Source organism: Gavia stellata, chromosome 15, assembly GCF_030936135.1.
Source record: "Gavia stellata isolate bGavSte3 chromosome 15, bGavSte3.hap2, whole genome shotgun sequence".
Classification (NCBI taxonomy): domain Eukaryota; kingdom Metazoa; phylum Chordata; class Aves; order Gaviiformes; family Gaviidae; genus Gavia; species Gavia stellata.
In genome coordinates, this window is record NC_082608.1 from 12,503,917 (window position 1) to 12,524,744 (window position 20,828).

The window sequence follows — 20,828 nt, forward strand, 5'->3', positions numbered from 1 at the left end:
AATGGGATTCTTCACTTGACTCAGAGTTTCTGTATTACTTTAGTATTCAGCAATTCTCTAATTCAATAACAAGTGAATTAGGGTTCCTCAGTCCCTGTGTAGTTTTAAGGCAAGAGAAATCCCTATCTGGATTTCTAATTATTTGCAAGCTAATTCCTTAAACAACGCCACATGGAGATAAAGGAAGGCAGAAAAACGTTCAAAACAGAAATCCTAATAGGTACTTCTCTCTTAAGATGTTTGTGTATATTCATTTTGGTTATTGTGATGCCTTTAGGGTGTTGAAAGAGAAGAAAGAGAACCCTGAGAACAAGGAGGCAGCACAGTTCTATGGGGAAAATTGGTGCACAGCAATAAAACAGACTAATTCATTTTGGAGGACTCACAGAAGAGTATGGTTTAAGCAAAGATACTACAGCTAGTTTTAGATCTCTGTAGCCTTAATACAACAGGCAAGAATTTCTTTGCGTTATCTTACTGACAAAGGTGAAATTGTCACTAAAAATTACTGGAACAAGCTTATTTTAAACAGTGTAGTTATGCAGATTTTCAGAATGAGACCAGAAAGTAGTACTTAAAAAAAACATTAAAACCTCTTGATTTAATAACCACATATCCTATCCACATTCAAATTAGTTTAAAACACTCTATAGAACCAAATAAAGCTTACAAGCACCCACACTAAAAATCACACAAGTGGCTCATATAGACACAAATGTAATTTTTGCAAGGAATATTTCTATTCTCTACATCAGGTAGTCCACTATGGCACTTTAGGTGAGATAGGATGTGAGGCCAAACAACTGGATAATGATATCTGAAAAATCTAATCCCATCAAAGGAACATACACAGTAAGAGCATTGAGAAAATGTCTGTGTCAGCAGTGAGTAAGTACGTCCATCAATGTTAACTTATAAACACAGACAAAACTTGCAAGAAATTTCAAGACAAAGAAGGTAGCACAAAATACAACAGGAAATTTTTGGGCAGAAGTTAGGAAAAAGTAATTTCTTGTTCACAAGCACTGCCTGTGATCAGCAATATAATCCTCAATTAAAGAGACCACCATTATAATGTTTGCAGAGCACCAACCACTTATGTTCTTGGTCAATCAGTTAACGTGCACTGCACTCCTCTGAGGAAGGCACATTCTTCCTGTTTTATAGCTGTGGAAACTGAGGCAGAGAGATCTAGTGATGAACCCAAGCCTACAGAACAAGTCAAGCATACTAAGCTTATAATTTTATGTCTCACAGGCTTTGAAACCTACCACCTTGCAAACTGTTGGAAATTAAGCCCATTTAAAACATAATCAGAAAGGCACAAGATGAGCATGCTTACATTAAGTAACAAACTCTGGAACTGCCTGACCCATACTTAGGCGTTTACTAACAACAGATTACTTAAGAATTTTTCTTCTATTAATTCACTCCAAGACAGTATATGCTGTCTTGTGATTCGACAGAATGCATTTTTAAGAGACATACCATTCTGAAATACAAAATTAGTCACTATATACAAGATCCCTTGAGGACCCAGCATTGAAAAAATATGTTCATTCTTCATACCAGAGGTTGTGTGTCTGAACTTAAAGGATATTATTGCTTCTCTGTGGAAAAAAAAAAAAGGCGGCAATGAATCATACAGTCTTTCAGCGAGTTCCCCAAGCTAATACACCAGTACAAAGCTGGAATTGCTGGTAGCCGATTTCAGGATATTGGCAAGAAAAAAGGTTGCTAAAGACCACATTGCCTATCTTTCCCACAGTGTATTTCTGTTATTATGAATGTAGTTTGAAAGCTTTGTCTGAAGAGTCTGACAGTCACCAAGGAAATCACTCTTATTGCTTCTTCCAGCACTTGCTGTCAACAGCTTGGCAATTACAACCTTCCTTAATGGGGGGAAAAAAGGAAAATTATGTCAATTGATAGTCTGGAGTCTTATTTGTTTACAAGCAAAACAGAACTATGGATCCAAATGGAAGAGGTCATAAGTGGTGATCAGATCAAGCTTCCTATAATTTTAATGGTTTTTTTAATTAAAGATATATTCTTCTTTTATAAGATTATCAGCCCTGTACCACATACAAACCATACAAGTGAAAATGAAGGTTTCTCAAGTTCGTCTGTGTAATTGGCATGAGATAATTCTCTCAGGAACATACTCTGAAGAGTTTCATTTTTGTGCAAACAACCAAAATGCACAAGCAGTTATGGGAAGGGATTCAAGACAATGCTACCATGTATTTTCTCAAAATAAATGGCATCTTTATGTTCTGTATAGCAGAAGGTATAGAAAAGCTACCTGAAATTGCATGTGGTGTGCCTCTGCAAGTTTCAGTTCATTTCAGCTCTACCAAAGAAAGTTTAGAGGATCTGTGAAAATGGAATCTGAGATTGCATGAAAAGCATAAAACCCATTCCCGCCAGGAGGCCTTAGTCACTTTAAGAGGAAAAAGAAAAACTAAAAGGGGGGGAAAAAGCAAAGCTAGATTTGCATCAGGAAACACAGATAGACATTTAAATTAATTCTAAACGATGATGCAAAAAATTTTTATTTCTGACTTAGTCCTGTTATAGTTTTTGACATCTTCACTTTTTGGATAATTAAAGCTTCTTCTACAGGGCATTATGACAGTTTTAAAAATGCTGTCCCCTTTTTATGCAAAGAGAAAAGGTTGGAAAACAGTGGGAGTGTGTGAAATAGTGATGTTCTTTTCCATGCATCTTCTGATGGTTTTAATTTTTCTTGAGGCAGAGACACAAAGAAAAAAATGTGACCAAAACTTTATTCTGAGTATTTTTTAAATACATGTTTATTTTCCTACATTCAAGTTCTTGCAGAAATAAAAAAAAAAAATCACTGACAATTTTATCAAATATTTTTTCTTCACTAAAACTTAACAGGAAGAAACTTGCTTTTTGCAAGCCCACTGTAGTTTTCCAAAATACATGGGTTTAGTGGAGCAGCACTAACTTCCCAATCCTTTCTGGGAAAAGTACAATGAGAAGACACAGCATGAGTAATGAGATTAGGAGAGCAGTTTACCATCACTTGCAAAGTTGATAATGCATTACTACTCACTCACTGAGGAACTGATCCTGTACCCACCAGAATAAATGCCAAACTTCATAGTTTAAGAGACAATGCTATATAGTCATAAATAACTACTGCTTAAACAGGAGCTGTTATACTGTTAACAAAGGTTTTTTTAAAACCCTCGCTTCCAATTCTGATTGTCAGAGTAGCAAATCTTCAGACAGTGGAATTCAGAGGTTTTAAATATTCCATTCCTGAACAATAGGTAATAAAGCTGTAGGGAACTCAGCCACTGAAGTAAAATAAATTATATTATTTTTCCCCCAATAGATCAACTATAAGACCATGAGAAGACCACCAAATCAGATTTGCAAATAGTAAGAGGTTTGTTTCTGATGAACACTATTAATTTTAAATGTAATGGTCACCTGCAGTTACAATGAAGTCACAACTTTGACTGTAAATGTTTAAAATATCAAAAGTGGAAATAAAGACTGAAATTGAGTTGTTGAAAGTAAAATATATATTAAACAATTGACATAAAAAAGATTGAGACTTGGAGGTTACCTAATAGAGTTGCATACCAGTCTCAAAGATTTTAAAAAAATAAGTCTTATCTAGCATTTTCTTGTAAGAGGGCAACCCACTTGCATTCTCAACAAAAACTCCACAAGATATTAAGCAGTTCAGTAGAAAGTCCATATCTGAAGTGAAGGAGTTGCATTTCAGATTAAACAAATGTTCAGATAGGTAAAGTCCTGTATGTACATAGTTTTCTGCTACAAACCTGGGGTTTAATCAGCATTAGAGCAGAGGCATCAAAGAAAGAGTTACAGTATTGAATTACACTGTGTAAGCCACACAGAGTCGGTGTGCTTCATTGTCAGGAAACAGTTCCACCTGTAAAACAGTTGACTCAGAAGACTGAATTAGAGGGGCAGATTACTTCAGAGATCCTTTAGCCAACGCATAATGGAGAGAATGAATTGTATATAATTGTATGTGATGTACTAAGTGAACAATGAATATACTGAAATGCTCTGAACAATGATCACCATAGAAAAGCTTTCACTGAAATCAGACACATTCACACACTTTCATCAGCTAAATAAAAGTTACATTCCTAGCTAACCATATTCAGCAACCAATTGGCTACTCACTGTTTGTACACATTGACTTACAAAATCAGATGATTCAACTGTCATAGCAACTGTATCCCAAATTTGCATTGTCAAGATAAATGCAAACAATTCAGTATCTCAGTTCATATGGCCCCTTCTTGGCTGATACACCATTCTACATTGGGATACTAGAAAAATTAGGAAGTGCTATTATGTGCAAATGAAAAAATGCAGATGTGGCCATAAAATGGCAGCAGCACAGGGGTTCTCACTTCAGGTAGCACTGATGGTTCAGAGTGCCAGAGAGGCAAATATACAAGAGCCCTTCTGGTTTCTGCAGCCCAGGCAGTGGGCTGCATGGACGGAATTGGCATCTGTGGGAAATGGAGAAGTGACCAAATGGAGAATACCTGCCTTTTCTTCCTGCCATAGCAGATGGGAACCCTTTAGAACACCAACGTAGCTCATCCAGGTGTGGAGATGAAGAGAACAATTACCAGTCCCCACAGAAGGCTATTTTTCTCTCACCCAAATATCTGAGGTATGCTGCCGCACCACTGCTGCATCTTCTCTTTCACTTCTGTCAGATCTAGTGTTTCTAAATTGTGCAGGGCAGAGGAAAGAAAATACTGTGACATGGCAGAGGCACCAACTAGTGAAGTAAACAGAAAAGCCATGTCGATAGGGGAAAGCCATTTACTTTAGCAGCAGTTCCCTATGCATCCCATGCAAAGTATTTACAGTCAACTGTGGGTAGAAAAATAATGCTAGAATGGAGACAGAGTTGTGCTGGGAAGCACACAGGGAGAGAGGCACCAAAGGCCTCCCTCCAATGCGAATACCAAGCTGTAAATGGATCAGACCCTGAGATATCCAGTTGCTAATGGTAAGAGTTGTGAGCATTGGTTAACAGAGCAAACATTCTCTAAATCCCGCTTCTGCTGGATTGTTGTATAACGCCCACATGATATAATGCTTCATTAAGCTCAAACTGTACGTTCTATAAGCACCTAAACCTTCAAGACACTCACATATCATGTGAAGCACTAAGTACCTTCAGCAATGCATGTCGACTTTAGCACAGTGTACTACAAAATAGTTTAGACCTTCTGAGAACCACCAGTCCTTATCTGATATGCAAGTGTGTTTGCATGGGTTTCCTATTTCCATCCTGAATAGGTTTCTCGGTTCATTTCAAATCTTCCTGGGAAAAGTCTAACAGTTTTCAGTCTCTCTCCTTGTTTAGTATTCTTTTCTCAAGTTACTATGAGTTTCTTCTCCTGTTGCCTAGGGTTAACAAGTCAGAGATTTCTCAGGCAGCAAGAACTATCACTCTACCTTAGTGGAGCTTCTTCATCCCATTCACCAGAACAAAAGAACTTCTCTCTCATTTTAAAAAACCCTCCTGTCCTCAAACACTGTCCCTTACACTAAGGTAAGGAGATATTTGACAGCTTGTGCAGATGTGAGGTCCTGCTTTCCAGGTGTCCTACTACCAATTTTCATTGACATTTACATAGCCAAGGAGAACACACCAACACCAAACTGTTACTTTACTGATGGGGAAATGCCTGCTGATATGTCTGGCGGCCTCTATGGACAATAACAGTATCTGACTGCCTCTTTGACCTGCTGGCATTGTTTTCTCAGGCATAGGCACCACTCGCTGTGCATCTGATTTTTGATGCAGTTTCATGTCATCTGCCTCTATAGCCTTGAAGTCCTTTGACACATCAGCATTTTTTGTTTCTTTATTAATTGGACTTAATAACAATTCACTTAATTTGTGCTTTGGCTTGGTTATCCTGAATTTCTTAAATTTCTTGAAACAACATTACAGCATCTGGAGACTCCACAGTATTAGAACTAGAGACCTCCAGGTGGAGTAAGTCTGGTTCACTCCTCTCTGGTTTAAGTACATTTGTTAGAGCTATCTTAGAGCATGTCTCCAGTTTCTTGGAGAAAGCACTGTTATTATTTTCAAGGATGTAAAGGTGAGCAGCTACCACATAACATACTTTTGGTGAAACATGCTGCTAAAGACAAATCACTCAACATGGTGTCCAATGTAGAAAAATGTGATCATAGCCTCGATGGAGGGTGATTACAACTCCTTCTCCAGGCGGAAAGGAAGTGTACCATTTTGGAAGACTAACTTCACACAAGCTGTGTGAAGTACGCCATGAGTATAGCAGAACTCCCAAACCAAATACCACTGAAGACTGTCTTCCCATTACTTTTCATTGCAAGTCTATCTCTAAAGTATCTGTATCCCCACTGAATGCAGAAACTGGGAAGAACAAAGGGAAAGATTGTTACCAAATTAGGTATTCACTTGTGTAAGACCTTGGAAAGACAGACAAAGGTCTGGATCACTAAATGAGGTAACGAGGCATAATCCCTTCAGAGGGGAGAGATCTGTACCATTCCCCAAGTCAGGATATATATACCTTTCTTGCTACTTTCAACTTCATGGCTTTTTTCTTGAATTACCAGCGATTACTCAATCATTTATCTGCCTGGCTACCATCTTAGGTTGACTGTATTTAGTCAAGGAGTAAAGACAGTTCTCCAGAAAACATTATAAACTTTAAAATTAAATAATGGCCACTTTTTCTAGCTTTACACAAGAAAGTTAAATTGTGAGTTCCAAAAGTTTCAGAACATCTTAATGGCCTGCATTTACCCCTAAAATGTTTCAAGCTCGCTAAAACTCAAGACTAGCACCTTGACTCTTCCTACCTGGGTTTCCAGTTCAGGACAAGTCCTGGGTACCACATAGTGTTACATGGATACTGGAAGCAGTCAGCACTCAGTTTTTGAGCAGAATCATTTCCCCCTCATTCTTACTGATATGAAAGTCAATCTAAGACACTACTCTTATGCAAGCAAATTGTTCTACCAATCCCTCATTAAAATCCAGCTATAGAAGGAGTGCAAGTGAGCTCCTTAACAAGAAACAGGAAGTCTTCCACAAAGGAGAAGAGTAGGGCAGGTGAGAAATGACTAACAGAAAAACACCACTGTCCTTCAGTTGCTCATTAGTCAGGAATAAAAGACCTGGCAAAGAACTCAACCCCTCACACCCAGCTTTCCCAGAACTGTTATCTCCTGCTTGTTTCTCACAGGTCATGAATCAAAGCCTGTCCAATTATCACCCCTTTTGCACCATGTTTTGTAGCTAAGTTGCAGGTGTTAACTTCTTTTTAGAAATACTACATATTGATCTCTTATACTAGGAAGACTTGTCAGTAATTAACTATGAGAACAGGAGAAAAGGAAAGGGTTATCAGTTCCAGCTAATTGATTGTAACATAATAACATACAGCATTTGGATGCACATCGGTGGTATTTGATTGACAGTCAATCTATCAAATCAGTGAACTTTACCACTCAGAGGCATGTCTGTGTAGATCTACCTTTTAAGTTTTGCCTGCAGCCTTCTGTCTCTCCATTTGCACTTTCTCTCCCAAAGAGATGTCTCTACAGAGAGAGGTGAAAGCAGTCCAGAATTCTACCTTTATTACTTCGCCTTCCCTCCAACAGATAGACCACCGAAACTTTAGTGTCCTACTTGCATAACTTCTTGAAACTTTTCTGGGGTTCTAGGTAAGCTATTCTGGCTAGCTTACTCCTCTTCTACTACATTCACAAGTTACAAGTGCTTGCTTGAGATTCATTAAACTCCTCTGGTTACCTGAATAGTTCTTACAGGCTACTAAATATAAATGCAGTGCTATATTTTAAACCTTAGCTATTCAGGTTTATTAAAAAGTAAAAAAGTGTAGTGTCCTTGTCAAAGTCATGCTATGAAGGCAATATGCAAATATTAAATATGAGAATGGAGAATAACTGAAAGGTATTAAGTAGAAATTGCAAGTAACTGCTGACAGTGCCTGAAAGCTAATGATGCTAATTAACGATATTCCCAGGGATAGGTCCACAAAAGGAATGGGTAATGCAATAGCATAGGCTTGATTTTTCTGCTTTCTTCATAGAATTCTTATTGAATATAAATTAAGTCAGAAAATGGCACTCTTTAATTAGGATGGCTAAATAGCAAAGAGAAGACAGAGTTAACAAGTAGTGGTACCTTCCTCATAATAAATTCACAAACAGCTTCTTGTATTCATTCAATTAAGCTTGCAATATAAAGGTACCATGCATTTCCCTTTCCTTTATTAGCTATCAAGGAAACAGACCAAGTGTAAGTTGCATGATTATTTAGTCAAGGAGACAGATTCAGTGTATTTTAGAACATATGAACATTATGAAAAAAACACAGTAGTATGGGTCTTTCTTTCAGGGTTCACATACCTGTTCTATTACCATGTTGCACGTCAAAGAAGTATTAGGGTTTTTAATTCCAAGTAATAAAAGAATCTTCTCTTCAAACAACTTATGATCTCAACAATGGAGTAGAGGACAGATGAAAGAAAGCCTCATTGCAAAGTCTGAATGCAAGTTAGTAACTTTCTGGACAAGACTGACACCACAGTTTCAAACAATACTCAGCTAACAAAGTCACTGCAGATATGTAGGTGGTGGGACTTACCAGGAAATCACAGCAACACTTTAATTGGGTTTTGATTCAAAAGGAATTTATTCCTCTAAAATGCTAGCAGTTCTGTTTCTGCTTCTCTCTTGCTTTGACCTCAATGAATAAACAAATTTGCAAGGCAAACCATATCAAAATAATTACTTCTCACATGAATCTGTTTAGAGTAGTGGAAAAGTAAACAGAAGTTTCAGGAGATTGTGTTTCTTACTAGTACACTTAACACAAAAACACATACAGCAAAACCAGACATGAGGCAAGTTGTCCAAGAGGTACAAAGCCTTCATGAGGGGGAAACAACAGCAGGAGGCTAGCCTGGGTATTTTGTCCGAGAAACATTGTTTAGACATAAACACTGTACTCAGGTGGCACCCACATTTAGAAACAGTGGGTACTGGCTCCATACTGTGGTCTTTCACTCCAAGAATCCCCTACTGGAAAAAGCTGTCTACGAAGGATGGCCTAAGTTAAAATGTCAAGAGGGACATCATGTCAAAAGTATCAGCTACAAGGGAGTTAATCAGGGAATCAAGAGGAAAGCAATGACAACATGGCAGCAGCCACAACTCAGCGAGCACTGTGCTTCACAATGATGACTTGGTGCATTTTTGCTCAATTCGGACGTACAGGATTGGCTACTGCTACCACAAATGAACTGGGAATACCAAGTTCTTTGTCAGTATGAAAGTCCTCAAGTGGCAAACATTAGAAGTCACTTAACATGTGTACTGATCTCTACTTTTCTTCCCCCATTTGTAATTTTTTCTTGTTCAAACTCATGGATGAGCCTAACACTTTTAATTATTTCCAGGGTATCCCTTCAGAATTGCATTGCTTTCCCCATATACAGTACTTCTGTCCAGAGACTCCCTTACTTCGTTAAGATGGAAAGTCATTTCAGTCACAAAAAGCCAGAGTAATAGTGTTTTAATCATCTGAAGTGCACACAAGCTGCTACCACCATAAGTACCCCATGACGCAAACGTAGCACAATACTGCGTTGCCTGCTGCCTATGGGATGCAGAAATTGCAGATTTGCCTGGTTTAGAAATATGAAGCTAACTGTTTCACTTAGATTCAATGCCTACCGCTCTGAAGCTGACACGGATTGAAAAGCACAAGATCAATATGAAGTAATTCAGTTTGTGCACAATACTAGCACAGGAGAGGTGAAAATGAGGGTGAATGGCTATCTTTTTAGGAAGTATTCTACTTCACCATAACAAGTGCTTAAGAATAAGCCACAAGGCAGAGTTCAAAGTTCTTCAAATAGATTGCATTTAAACTATTAAAAATTGCATGTTTGGCAATGGTAGGGTTGAAAAAAAAAGCTACAAACTCAGGAAGAATGAGTTATCCAATTTACAAAAGGAACTCACATATGAAAAGAATGCTCATAAAAAGATAAAACCCCCTAACCCCCAGCAGGCTTGGCAAACTTCTTATGCCTTCCCAAAATAGGGGAAAAAAAGAAACTCTTTGAGTAAAGAGACATGCTTAACTACTTAGAGCTCCAAAGGGCTACTTTGGAGGCTGGGAAATAACCACCGAAACATTCTGTCCATCCCCCTTTGTGTAAAGGCAATAACCATCAAACCTGTCTGTTAAAGTTTTCAGCTCCTTTAAATCAGTAAGATGGACTTAAGAATCAGGTTCTTTGCCACGAAGTGTAATGGGAGATCAACGTTGCATATCAGTACCATGGAGGCATGAGAACATAAGAAGGTTTAACATTTGCACAGCAAACAAATAAACATTGTTTTATTTAACTGCACTCAGAAAAGAAATGTTTATTTTCTATAAATCTTACTTCAAATGCAGTATATTTTTATTAGAATAAAAATGCAATCCTGTCAGATGTTGCTGTTAATGAACATGCCTCTGAAGAGTATGAAATATCCCAGCTAGATTTTCCCTATAAGAGAGGTTTTTTGGTTTGCTTTTTTGTTTTAGCATCAACATTGCCAGCAAGGATGACGTTAAAGCAATAGAACACAAGTTTCAAATTGAGAAAGATCAATTAAAATGGAGTTAATCAAAGTTAGCTTTTGTTACACTCTCAAAAGTGCTGGATCAGAGTCAGAGTAGAGACTGAGGATTCTTTATACAGGTAAAGAAAGGTGAAGGGAAGGAAATTATTGGAAAAAATAGAAGCATGAATATTAGGAGCAGGAAAAGAACAAAAAAACAAAAGAGGACTGTAAATGTTAGCCAAAACCAGAGATTGTAGAAAGCACTGAAGAGGAGCCAATAATTGCATCTTGATAAATACTAACATTGCACCATGGAAGCAAGGAGTACTCTCAAGTTAACAGTCCTTGTTCTCCATCATGGCTATAGAAATCAGGACTCCCTGGGAACACACACCACCTACCAGGGGCAAAAATGTCATTCTCACAGTGAGGTTCTTCAAGAAGTTGCAGCTTTATATTGCATGCAGCCCATGTGCCTTACAATGAAGATTACTCAAGGATTCTTCTCTCAGCAACTCAGTCCCCAACCCTACCAGGCAAGCTTCACACAAGCTGGAAATGTTTCTACAGCCCACAATCCACTGACACATTGCATTTTAAGGATACACACATCCAACTGCCTGGATAGCATATATGTGAGAATCCAGTACATCCAGAGATGAGCAGCAGAACCTGGGCCTCAAAATCTTAGTCTTCAATGGATAAACTACATCTCATAATTGAGCAATCATCTGCAATGTGGTGAACTGAACATCATGCTTAGAAGTCAGATACCTGCATTCTAATCTAGACATCATTAAAGACTCACTGTATGAGTCTGGATTTAAGTTTGTCATAGTAAAATTTGACCAGTGACATGGGGTTTTCATACAATCAATATTTGAGTTTGTAATTCAAAATATGACAACGTAAAATCAGATCAGTTTGGCAAATGCAGCGATTAGCCTCTCTGCTTCTCATGTGTGAAAAGCCAGAATAGTAACAGATAACTTACTAAGCTTTGTGAGGTAAAGTAAAAAAAGTCACTACATGGTACATACATACTGTAGCAATGGATATCAGAATAAAATATTTACAGTTAACATTTAATTTTTTCCAGAAAAACTGCATTACAAATTAGCTCCCCAATAATTCACCCTTACAATTCATACATAAATAAAATCATTCTTGTCATATGTATAATTATTCTGCCACCAAATACAAAAAGGTAGCATAAAATGAGAGGTGCTATGGGGACTGTGTTTGACTGCATTCATTTCAGAGTGACAGACAGGTTCTTTGGTCAAATTGCAGGATGCTCAAGGCTTTCCTGTATGCACCCTATCATTCATGGATAGTACAGTAAATTTGTTTGTGTTATCCTTACCATTGCAACAGTTAGTGTGAAACAGATGTGAAAACAGACATTCTGTGTCTCAGAAGTACGTGACTTCACAAGTCTCTGTAAAACACGATGATGCATGTCCTGTCACTAAACATTTAGCTTTGACAAGGGCTCAGCAATGTATCATTTAACCAAAGTATTCACTGTAAAAAATTTACTCATCTGTGGGAAATGACACTGCAGTTTCACTGGGGACTCAAAGAGGTTAGATTATATATTCACATATAAGTTTGCTTCTTTCTTCATGCACGATTTAAGATGTGCTACAGCTTTGCTAAGCCTTCTTTACTTTGCCTCATTAATTTTGTCTGCATTAAAATGGGGTACTGTGTATGTAGCTTAGATGGGGACTTTTGAGGGGGTTTTTCCCTAATCAAATAAATTATAAATTTTAGATATAAAAGGGATACATACATAGCAAACACTTAAAACAGATACACACACATATATGAAGTTTGTTCTATTAATTAGGCCTCAATTTCAAAATAAAAGCATTTTCTAACAAGAGGTTTATATATTTAAAAAGTATTCCAAATATGTACACTACATATATATTTTACATATACATAAAACCAAATAATTTAAAATGGTAGCAATCTTAGAAGTAATTAAATTTTTTATGAGTAATTTCATTCAAATATGTAAACAATTAGACACCAAAGTAAGTTAGGATCAGAAATGGGCAGTTCTTTTATACAGTACAAGTTAAGAGCTCATTTTAAATAACAAAAAAACTGGAAAAATATGATCTGACTAATATTTTGGGGAAAATCCTTTTCAAACTAAAAATTTTTCATGCTAATAAGAATTCAGAGTACTAGTCTATTCTTCATTCTGTGATTAAGTACGTGTTGTTGTCTTTGAGTAAAGACCTAAGACTGGAGTGCATGAGGGTAGGACACTTGACACAGATATTCATGCAATGATAGTAATGGCCCTCCCAGAATATATTTCACAAATCGGTTAGGATGAAGCAAACAAGTATACACTGCTCACAGAAGCCCATTAAGGGATGGAGTCACAGATGCAGCTTTGAAGTTATCATTTTTATTAAAAAATGTTTCAGCTATAGTGTAGTCTCAGAACAGAGGAAAACACCAGAGGCAAACCAAAATTAGGTCTTGAAGCAGAGATAGAGGAGAAGGCAGAGAGGCAAAGCTATATAATACTACACAGGGAAGATGAAGGCCGTTTTATTGTGTTGCTAGTAGCAGTTAAAAAAAAGAAAATCTCACAACGAGTTTGACTATATGGTAGGACTGGATGAAGCATAAGGCTCATATTTCATGAAAGGCAACAAAAGCAGACATAAAACATAGGCCAAGCCCAGGTCTAGAAAATCATGGTTGCACAAGGGGAAGAGAAAATAACACCATGAAAACTGACATAAACTATGTACAATTGATAGAATGATTCTGTCTCTCAGCTATTCTCTCTCTGAGCACTAGTGAGATGTTGGTCATTGTCATGTCTGGCACCAAACATTTAATGATCACTAACTTCACCTGGGTGCAGCAGACACCAGCAGTTTATTTACGGCAAAAAATACTACCATTTTGGCAATAACATCTGAGAGCTGATAAGTAACATGGATAGCAAAGATATAGCATAACATTAAATTTAGATTTTGATTAGTATAGTAGATCTGTGCAATATAAACTTCCCTGAGCTCACTGCACTTAAAGACGTTTTTTCCCCCATGTAGCTTTAAATCTGAAGTGACAGACTGTATAAGACAGACAGCTAAAAGAAGCCAACTTTAGAAGTCACAAATTCAGAAAACATTGAAGAGATTGGCAAGTGCTTCACCAAACATTTACATTAAACATGAATTGTTGTTCTGATTTCATCTTAAAGCCAGTAAATGAAGAATCATTTTTTTAACAGTTACTCATCTCCTACTGACATTTATTTTTTAAAGCACAGCATATCAGTGCAAAGTATTAGTCTCTCAAATAAATTACCTTTATGAAACATTACTACAAAAATGTAATTAGTCATAATTAACCACAAAAAAGATAAGTCTTATACCTGCTCTTTGCACTTTTGTGGGGTTTTTTTAATAATTATTATTCATGGCAGATACATACTAACTTTAACAGGTAATTACACAAACTGTGTGTTTTTGCTACAAGCTATTACCGCTTCCCTTGAAGTCAGGACAAATGACCACAACTAAACAAACCCGGGGGGGAAAAAAATAATCCTAACTTTTACATTACAATTTGGACACAGCAAATGCTCTGATATTTGCATCTGATTCTGTCCAAAATACTTGCTCAGTTTTCTGATAGGCGGCCAAGCCTTTTCTCACCAATTTATGTTTTCAATTGTGAAAAGCTCAAAATGCTTTCTGGAAGGGAGTGGATTTGTAGACGTTATATGATCTTATTTTTCAGGAAGGATTGCACAACCATTCTCCTATCTTACACTGGTAGGCATAGCTAGTTCACAGTAGGAGAAATATTCAAATATGTAAATTCTCACCTATGCATGTTGACAGTATTGACAGCCAACGTAAGTCTCCGAGATTGTGACAGAGAACGAGGCATGACTTAACACTACTCAATCCAGTTTAAAGAAAGACCAAAAATGAAATACTTGAGAGGAATAAATTGGTACTGAACAGAATGGTGACTATTGTCTGGCATAACATTTGAGAATTAATAAGTGCATTATATTATATATACACAAGAAACCAAAAGATATCCATAGAAAATGAGCAGAATTGACCAACTCACAGCACCAGAGCAAAACTGTACCTGACACATATGATTTCTGCCTGTAAGAGAAGAAACAGCATAACAATATTCTGAATTTATAAGGAAAACAGCATTTCATTTCATGCTTTGCTACAAGAAAGCCTAAAGTAAAAATTAAGCAACTACTCCAACTAGCTGTATTAATGATGCCTTAGAGCAGAGGCCAAGCAGCCAATGCAAGTCTAGCTCAAGTGGCTTAAAGTTATGCCTTTAGGGTTAGCAAAAGAGAAGAGGTTACACCTGCTGACAAAAAGAACATTTTCATGGTTTAAACAGATCACCCATGCTCTAGTATAAATTCTTTCAAAGTACTGGTGCTCAGTTTTTGCTATTCTTTTTGGACAGCAGTTTTCATACCTTCATTGCTCTGTAACATATTACATAGCAGCAGAAAAAGTGTGATTCTTTAACTGATCACATCAAGAACTGGACAACAACTTAATAGCCTCTCCTAAAGCCTGGTGCAACAGAATCCTCCAGAACCCACACAAGGATGCTATAGATTAGCTCTGTTTCTCTTTAGAATATAACTTCTGACTATTTTGCAGTTAAACATTTTTGAGAATCAACTAGGAAAAGGCTTAAGACTCCCTCTATAAGATGTCTGGAACTTGCATCTGATGAAGTAAAAACAGTATGTCCTTTGCTTTTGACAGGCACAGAATCACAATATCCCCATCCACCTTAACTTGAGTTTATTGCTAACAAATTGCTGCAGTGAAATTAAAGCTCAGACATGAGCCAAAAGAGTCATGAGCGCTGCTAGATGAACTCTAACAGCACAGAAATAACCACATCGTTTTTACTCAAATTCTACTAAAAACACCAGTTTGTAGATCTGATTAAAAAACCAAAACATGATTGATAATTTAAGTTGGACTTGCTACTTTAACTGCAATAAGGTACAATGTAAACTATGCATGCATGGTGTTTTGAGAGCTTTCATAGTACCATGAAAATTAATCCGATGGGACTGAGCTATTCCAGCGATGCTTTCGCTTATAATGCTTTGCAATACCTTTACCTGTAATTGTCCTTGTCAAATAGGCTGCAGATGCGTAATGCAGACTTAAACTGAAGTCTTCAAGCAACTGAAGTTCTCAAGCAACAGTGACGGTGATGATAGCAGTTTTATAAGTTGAAAAGCCCCCAAATAATTTCATAATTAAAAAGTGTTTTCCATTATACACTCCTGTATTATTAACTTATATGTAGCAGAGGTTAAGAACAGTAAAGAAATCCTACACATCTGCTAAAGCTGCCTTCTAGAATTTTCACATCTTCATTATATTATTTTCAGGTAGACACCACTGTAGAAGCCAGAAGATTTGGCAAAACACAATTCCGTCTTGTTTTGTCTCTCCAAAACTCTACAAACATTACCTCACTTATACATAACTCCACTGTGTGTTATTTTGGTTTTATATCAAAGGATACTACTCAGTGCAAGCTATTACTACGATTAAGTACCATACTATGCCAAGTTGGGGGTGGGGGAACACACAGCTTTATGTAAGTACACAAAGAACAGCCTTTTTTTAGAGCTCTAACCTGGGATCATGAATTTCGGCTGCTTCTCATTCTGCTACTGGCCTTTTAGCTGAGGTTAAGCAATCACTTCTCTCCATTTCAGTTTTGCCATCTGTAAAAGGGAGGTAGAGACATTCACTCCATTTCACAGTTGTGAAATCTATAAAGAGGCCTTTCAAGGAGTATTGTTACTATGATTCATCATGGGTCTATTTATCATTGTATTAACAGAACTTGTTCCTATTTTCCTTTTAGTTACCGAGAGGACACACTGTCATCAGTCCAGCAAAAATTAAACTATTGTTTTTATTTTTTACTAAATAATGACTATAATTTCTTTCTTTGTTTAGGGATAAAATATAACATGGGATTCCAGCAACCAAAAAAAGTAAGTTTTCAAAAGTACATAAGGAAAATTGTACCCATATTCTGAGTATGGAATACAGAGAGAGATGGCTCAGATAAGGCCACTAGACTGGAGATGAAGCATTGAAAAGATGCAAAGCTTTGCCATGAAGTGCAAATTTCCCTTTTAAAACATGAATTTGATAAGGTATGCAACTTCAGTTTTATGAGTTTTTTTCCTAGACTGGGTATTGCCAAAAGATACTGTAAACTTTGCATATATTAATGTTCTGTATGAAATCATACTGATCAAATTAGTATCCTGAGAGGTACTTAAAAATAGTCTGAAGAAAAATACTGGTGAAATTCCTCCATCTAGTGGCTGTTAGCACACTCACAGCAGCAGTGACAGCCCACCATAGACATTCATTATTTCATGGTTAAAAGACAAGTGCAAAATATGCAAAGGAACAACTGTGCAGCTGGCAGCTGTTACCCAAATGCCATTGCCTGGTGAAATCAGTGTGATGTGATTGACATCACTCCACCTCTACAGCTCCAGCTTGACCTTCTGGATGAAGGGTTACACTGAGAGAAGACACTCAAATCATGGCATTTGAGTTTCCACCAAACCGTAGGTTCATCATCATCGTAGTCATTAAAGCTGTGAGTATCTAGGAAGTCTGAATTTTGTAACCTTGAAATACCAGCCACATCATGAGTAAATAAGATTGAATTTCAGCCACTCTAAAGGGCAATATTTAGAAATACATCTGGTATTTTACCTAGACAAAAAACTTCAATATACTTTTGACTACCAGAAACAACCTCTGAAGATAAGAGCAGAGTACAACAATCACTTCCAACAACTGAATATGTAGTGTCTTGTATGACAAATCATCAGTTGGTTTCCTTGCCTGCACATCACATACTACCTCCTCTACCAGAATAGCCTGAAGAACATTTTAGAAGTTCTGCAACAACTTGCCTAGTACTCTAAAAATTGTTTAATACTGACCTGTTCGAGTTTTGTGTAAGTTATCCATTTAAGCAAGTCACCTACAAAATAATACAATTTGTTTTTTTCTTTTTTTGTCACAAACGTGACAAAATTGTAATGAATGCTGAGTCTTTTCCATCTCTCACCCTTAAAAAAGGATGTGGCAAGATATCAAAATTGTGCCATCATGGAAGTTGTAAGTTACCTATAGCATCCCTTTTTTCAGCCAAACAGAAAGAAACTTGTAAAAATCACTACTACAATTAAGATTTAACCTGCCACCTTGAAAGAGCATGACCCTACTAATCCCCATACTGTACACCTTAAAATTCATCCAGTATATTTAAAACTGGCTTCAAAAATAAGACTGTTAGGGAGCAAATAAAGACTGAAAGCCAGAAATTTACCATTTATAAAACCTCTAAATAAATATTAAGTATTTTAGGTAAGCAATAAACATTTTGCAACTACATCTGCTTCCTCTGTTGAAATACTCCCCGGTGGTTCATATGCCACTTAGCTTCCAGATGAGTTCTCAGAACAGGGATGACATGCAGTTAAACAGTGTCCAGAACCTAATTTTAGTTTCAGAGGCATAGACATGTAGACAGGGATTTAATTCAGCTGCTTTGAGAAGCAGGAAGTAATGGAGCATATCTGAGCTGTACACTAAAAGAAGTATTAACCTGCGAGATCCACCTAATGAAAAAGAGCAGGTCCCAGAAACCCCTTATCCATAGACGTGCTTTACTTACTCTGTTTTCACTTGTCTATTCCCAGCCACAGCCTCATTCCCACCCCTTACCGCTTCTCATCAAGTCTCAGTTGCTTTAGTCCCAGGCTCACCTCACTCAAGCCTCCCTTTGGGGTCCCTATTCATGCTGCTCTCACCAAACCCACTTCTCTGCAAAGCCTCCAGGTTCTCACTGCAGTCCTTTCTGCTTCCCTCTTTCCACTCTTGCTCCCTCTACATCTTCACTCCACTTTACAAACACTACAAACCTCCCTTTCCTGCCAGGCTTCACTCTGTGCTCAACTGCCCTCTCTGCAAAGATAAGCTACTGAAAGAGGGGGGGAAAACCCAGATTTGTGTGACAGTAGGCAGTCTGGAATAATTAAGTAAGTCCTCAAGATACTCAGATACCTTTTGTGGAAAAATCAAAGACAACATATCTAAGACAAAAGTATTTATCAAAGTCTGGGTACAGGCACCACCTAAAATACAGTTAAACCCAAATCTGAACTGGAATTTACCAGTTTAGGCTCATCTCAGCCTTTGATTTTCATGTAAGCACAGAACAAGATGACAAGAGAAAAGTCATTACCACAACGTAGGCATAGCACTGAGGACTTGCAGCAATGCATTTTGTTGTACAATTCTGTTGAACTCAGCGTGTATTAATAGATCCACATTAAGTTGTACAAGCTGTTAATAGTGACAAACTCTCTCATTTTTCATCCCCCCCTCCCCCCCCAGGACTGTGTTTCCAGCAACAACCAGGATAGAAGGTTAAGAAAAAATACTGCAGACGGAGTAGCAGCAGTAAAGCAGAGCTATTCATTACACCTATCTGAAAATGTGCCCACTAAGCTTCAAAGCACAGACAGAAGGCAAAGCAGCATAATGTTTGCTATGAAAGATCAACAGAAAGGTGAAGAAATTAATTCCATCAGGCTCCATAAACGGAGGAGGAGATTTATAATTAAGAAGAGCCCAATTTTGATTTCTATTAACAGCTCCATTCTCAACCTGCCCACGCTTAAATCTGAAGACAGAAACAACAACAAGTGGAAAAGTCTCTATCAGATCCAAAGAGAAAGAAAGCAGATAATGAGGGAAACTTGTTCTAAATACAAGAGTAATAACAGAAGAATAATCACTCCTTATCATGTTTCTAGAATATTTGTAGAAGATAAATACAGAGTTTTATACTGTGAAGTACCAAAAGCTGGCTGCTCTAACTGGAAACGTGTGCTCATGGTTCTTAATGGGCTGGCTTCTTCCACAAAAGATATACAGCACAACACAGTGCACTATGGAAACTATTTAAAAAGGCTGGACGGGTTTGATCACAAAGGAATTTATCATAGGCTCAACACTTACACAAAGATGCTTTTTATTCGTGAACCTTTTGAAAAGCTGGTATCTGCATTTCGGGACAAGTTTGAACATCCAAACAATTACTACCACCCGGTTTTTGGAAAAGCCATAATTTCCAGATACCGGGTCAATGCCACCAAAGAAGCGTTAAGGACAGGCTCTGGAGTCAAATTTAAAGAGTTCATTCAATATCTCCTGGACGTACATAGGCCAGTGGGTATGGATATCCACTGGGATCACGTCAATAGGCTTTGCAGCCCATGTTTAATAGACTACGACTTTGTTGGGAAATTTGAAAGTATGGAAGAAGATGCAAACTTTTTCTTGCACTTAATTGGTGCTCCACAAAATTTAACTTTCCCCAAGTTTAAAGATAGGCACTCCAATGAAGAACGAACTACCACTAAAATTACACAACAGTATTTTGCACAGCTTTCTCCTTCTCAACGACAACGAAGCTATGACTTTTACTATATGGATTATTTGATGTTTAACTACTCAAAACCTTTTGAAGATTTATATTGATTTCAGAGCTGAGACATTTCCACAGTTATATCAGTTGACTTGCATAATTGCATAACAAATCCAGGTGGCTTCTGTTTATATATACTTGTCTGTTAGTAAACAATTGGTTGAAGAACAAGAAAAACCCAAAACAGAACATAAATGGCTAGTGATGTTTACACCTTCACCTTAATTGCCTCCTTTTTCAAATCATATTTTTTCTATAATTTCGCCACATGAAATGTATGTACATATATGTATAGTATTATATGTCAGGGCTCCCAAATAAAGCACATAATTTTCCATGCTGGTGTGACCTGTGTTTGCACTGGGAGGATGGTTTCAAACTGGGGAAACACAGCTGACAATTCTACAGCTGAGCCAGTATTTCAAGCTCTTTACTATTTAGAAAGTAAGTCTGAAAGTGACAGAGTAGCAAGAAAAAAAATGCAGAGTAATATTTACAGCTCATCGAAATCTGCAACACATAGAGCCATACACTAAACAGGC

The 20,828-nt window shown here is 37.3% G+C and overlaps 1 protein-coding gene across 1 annotated transcript in view; it reads left to right on the forward strand.

Annotated features, from left to right (window-relative positions):
- The window catches only part of CHST8 (carbohydrate sulfotransferase 8), a 140,024-nt gene extending 119,685 nt beyond the window's left edge, over positions 1–20,339 (forward strand). Inside the window, exons 2-3 of the mRNA XM_059825050.1 lie at positions 16,719–16,756; positions 19,191–20,339. Coding sequence (XP_059681033.1) covers positions 16,719–16,756; positions 19,191–20,339 — 1,187 coding nt within the window. The remainder of the gene's footprint in view (positions 1–16,718; positions 16,757–19,190) is intronic.
- Positions 20,340–20,828: the final 489 nt, after the last annotated feature.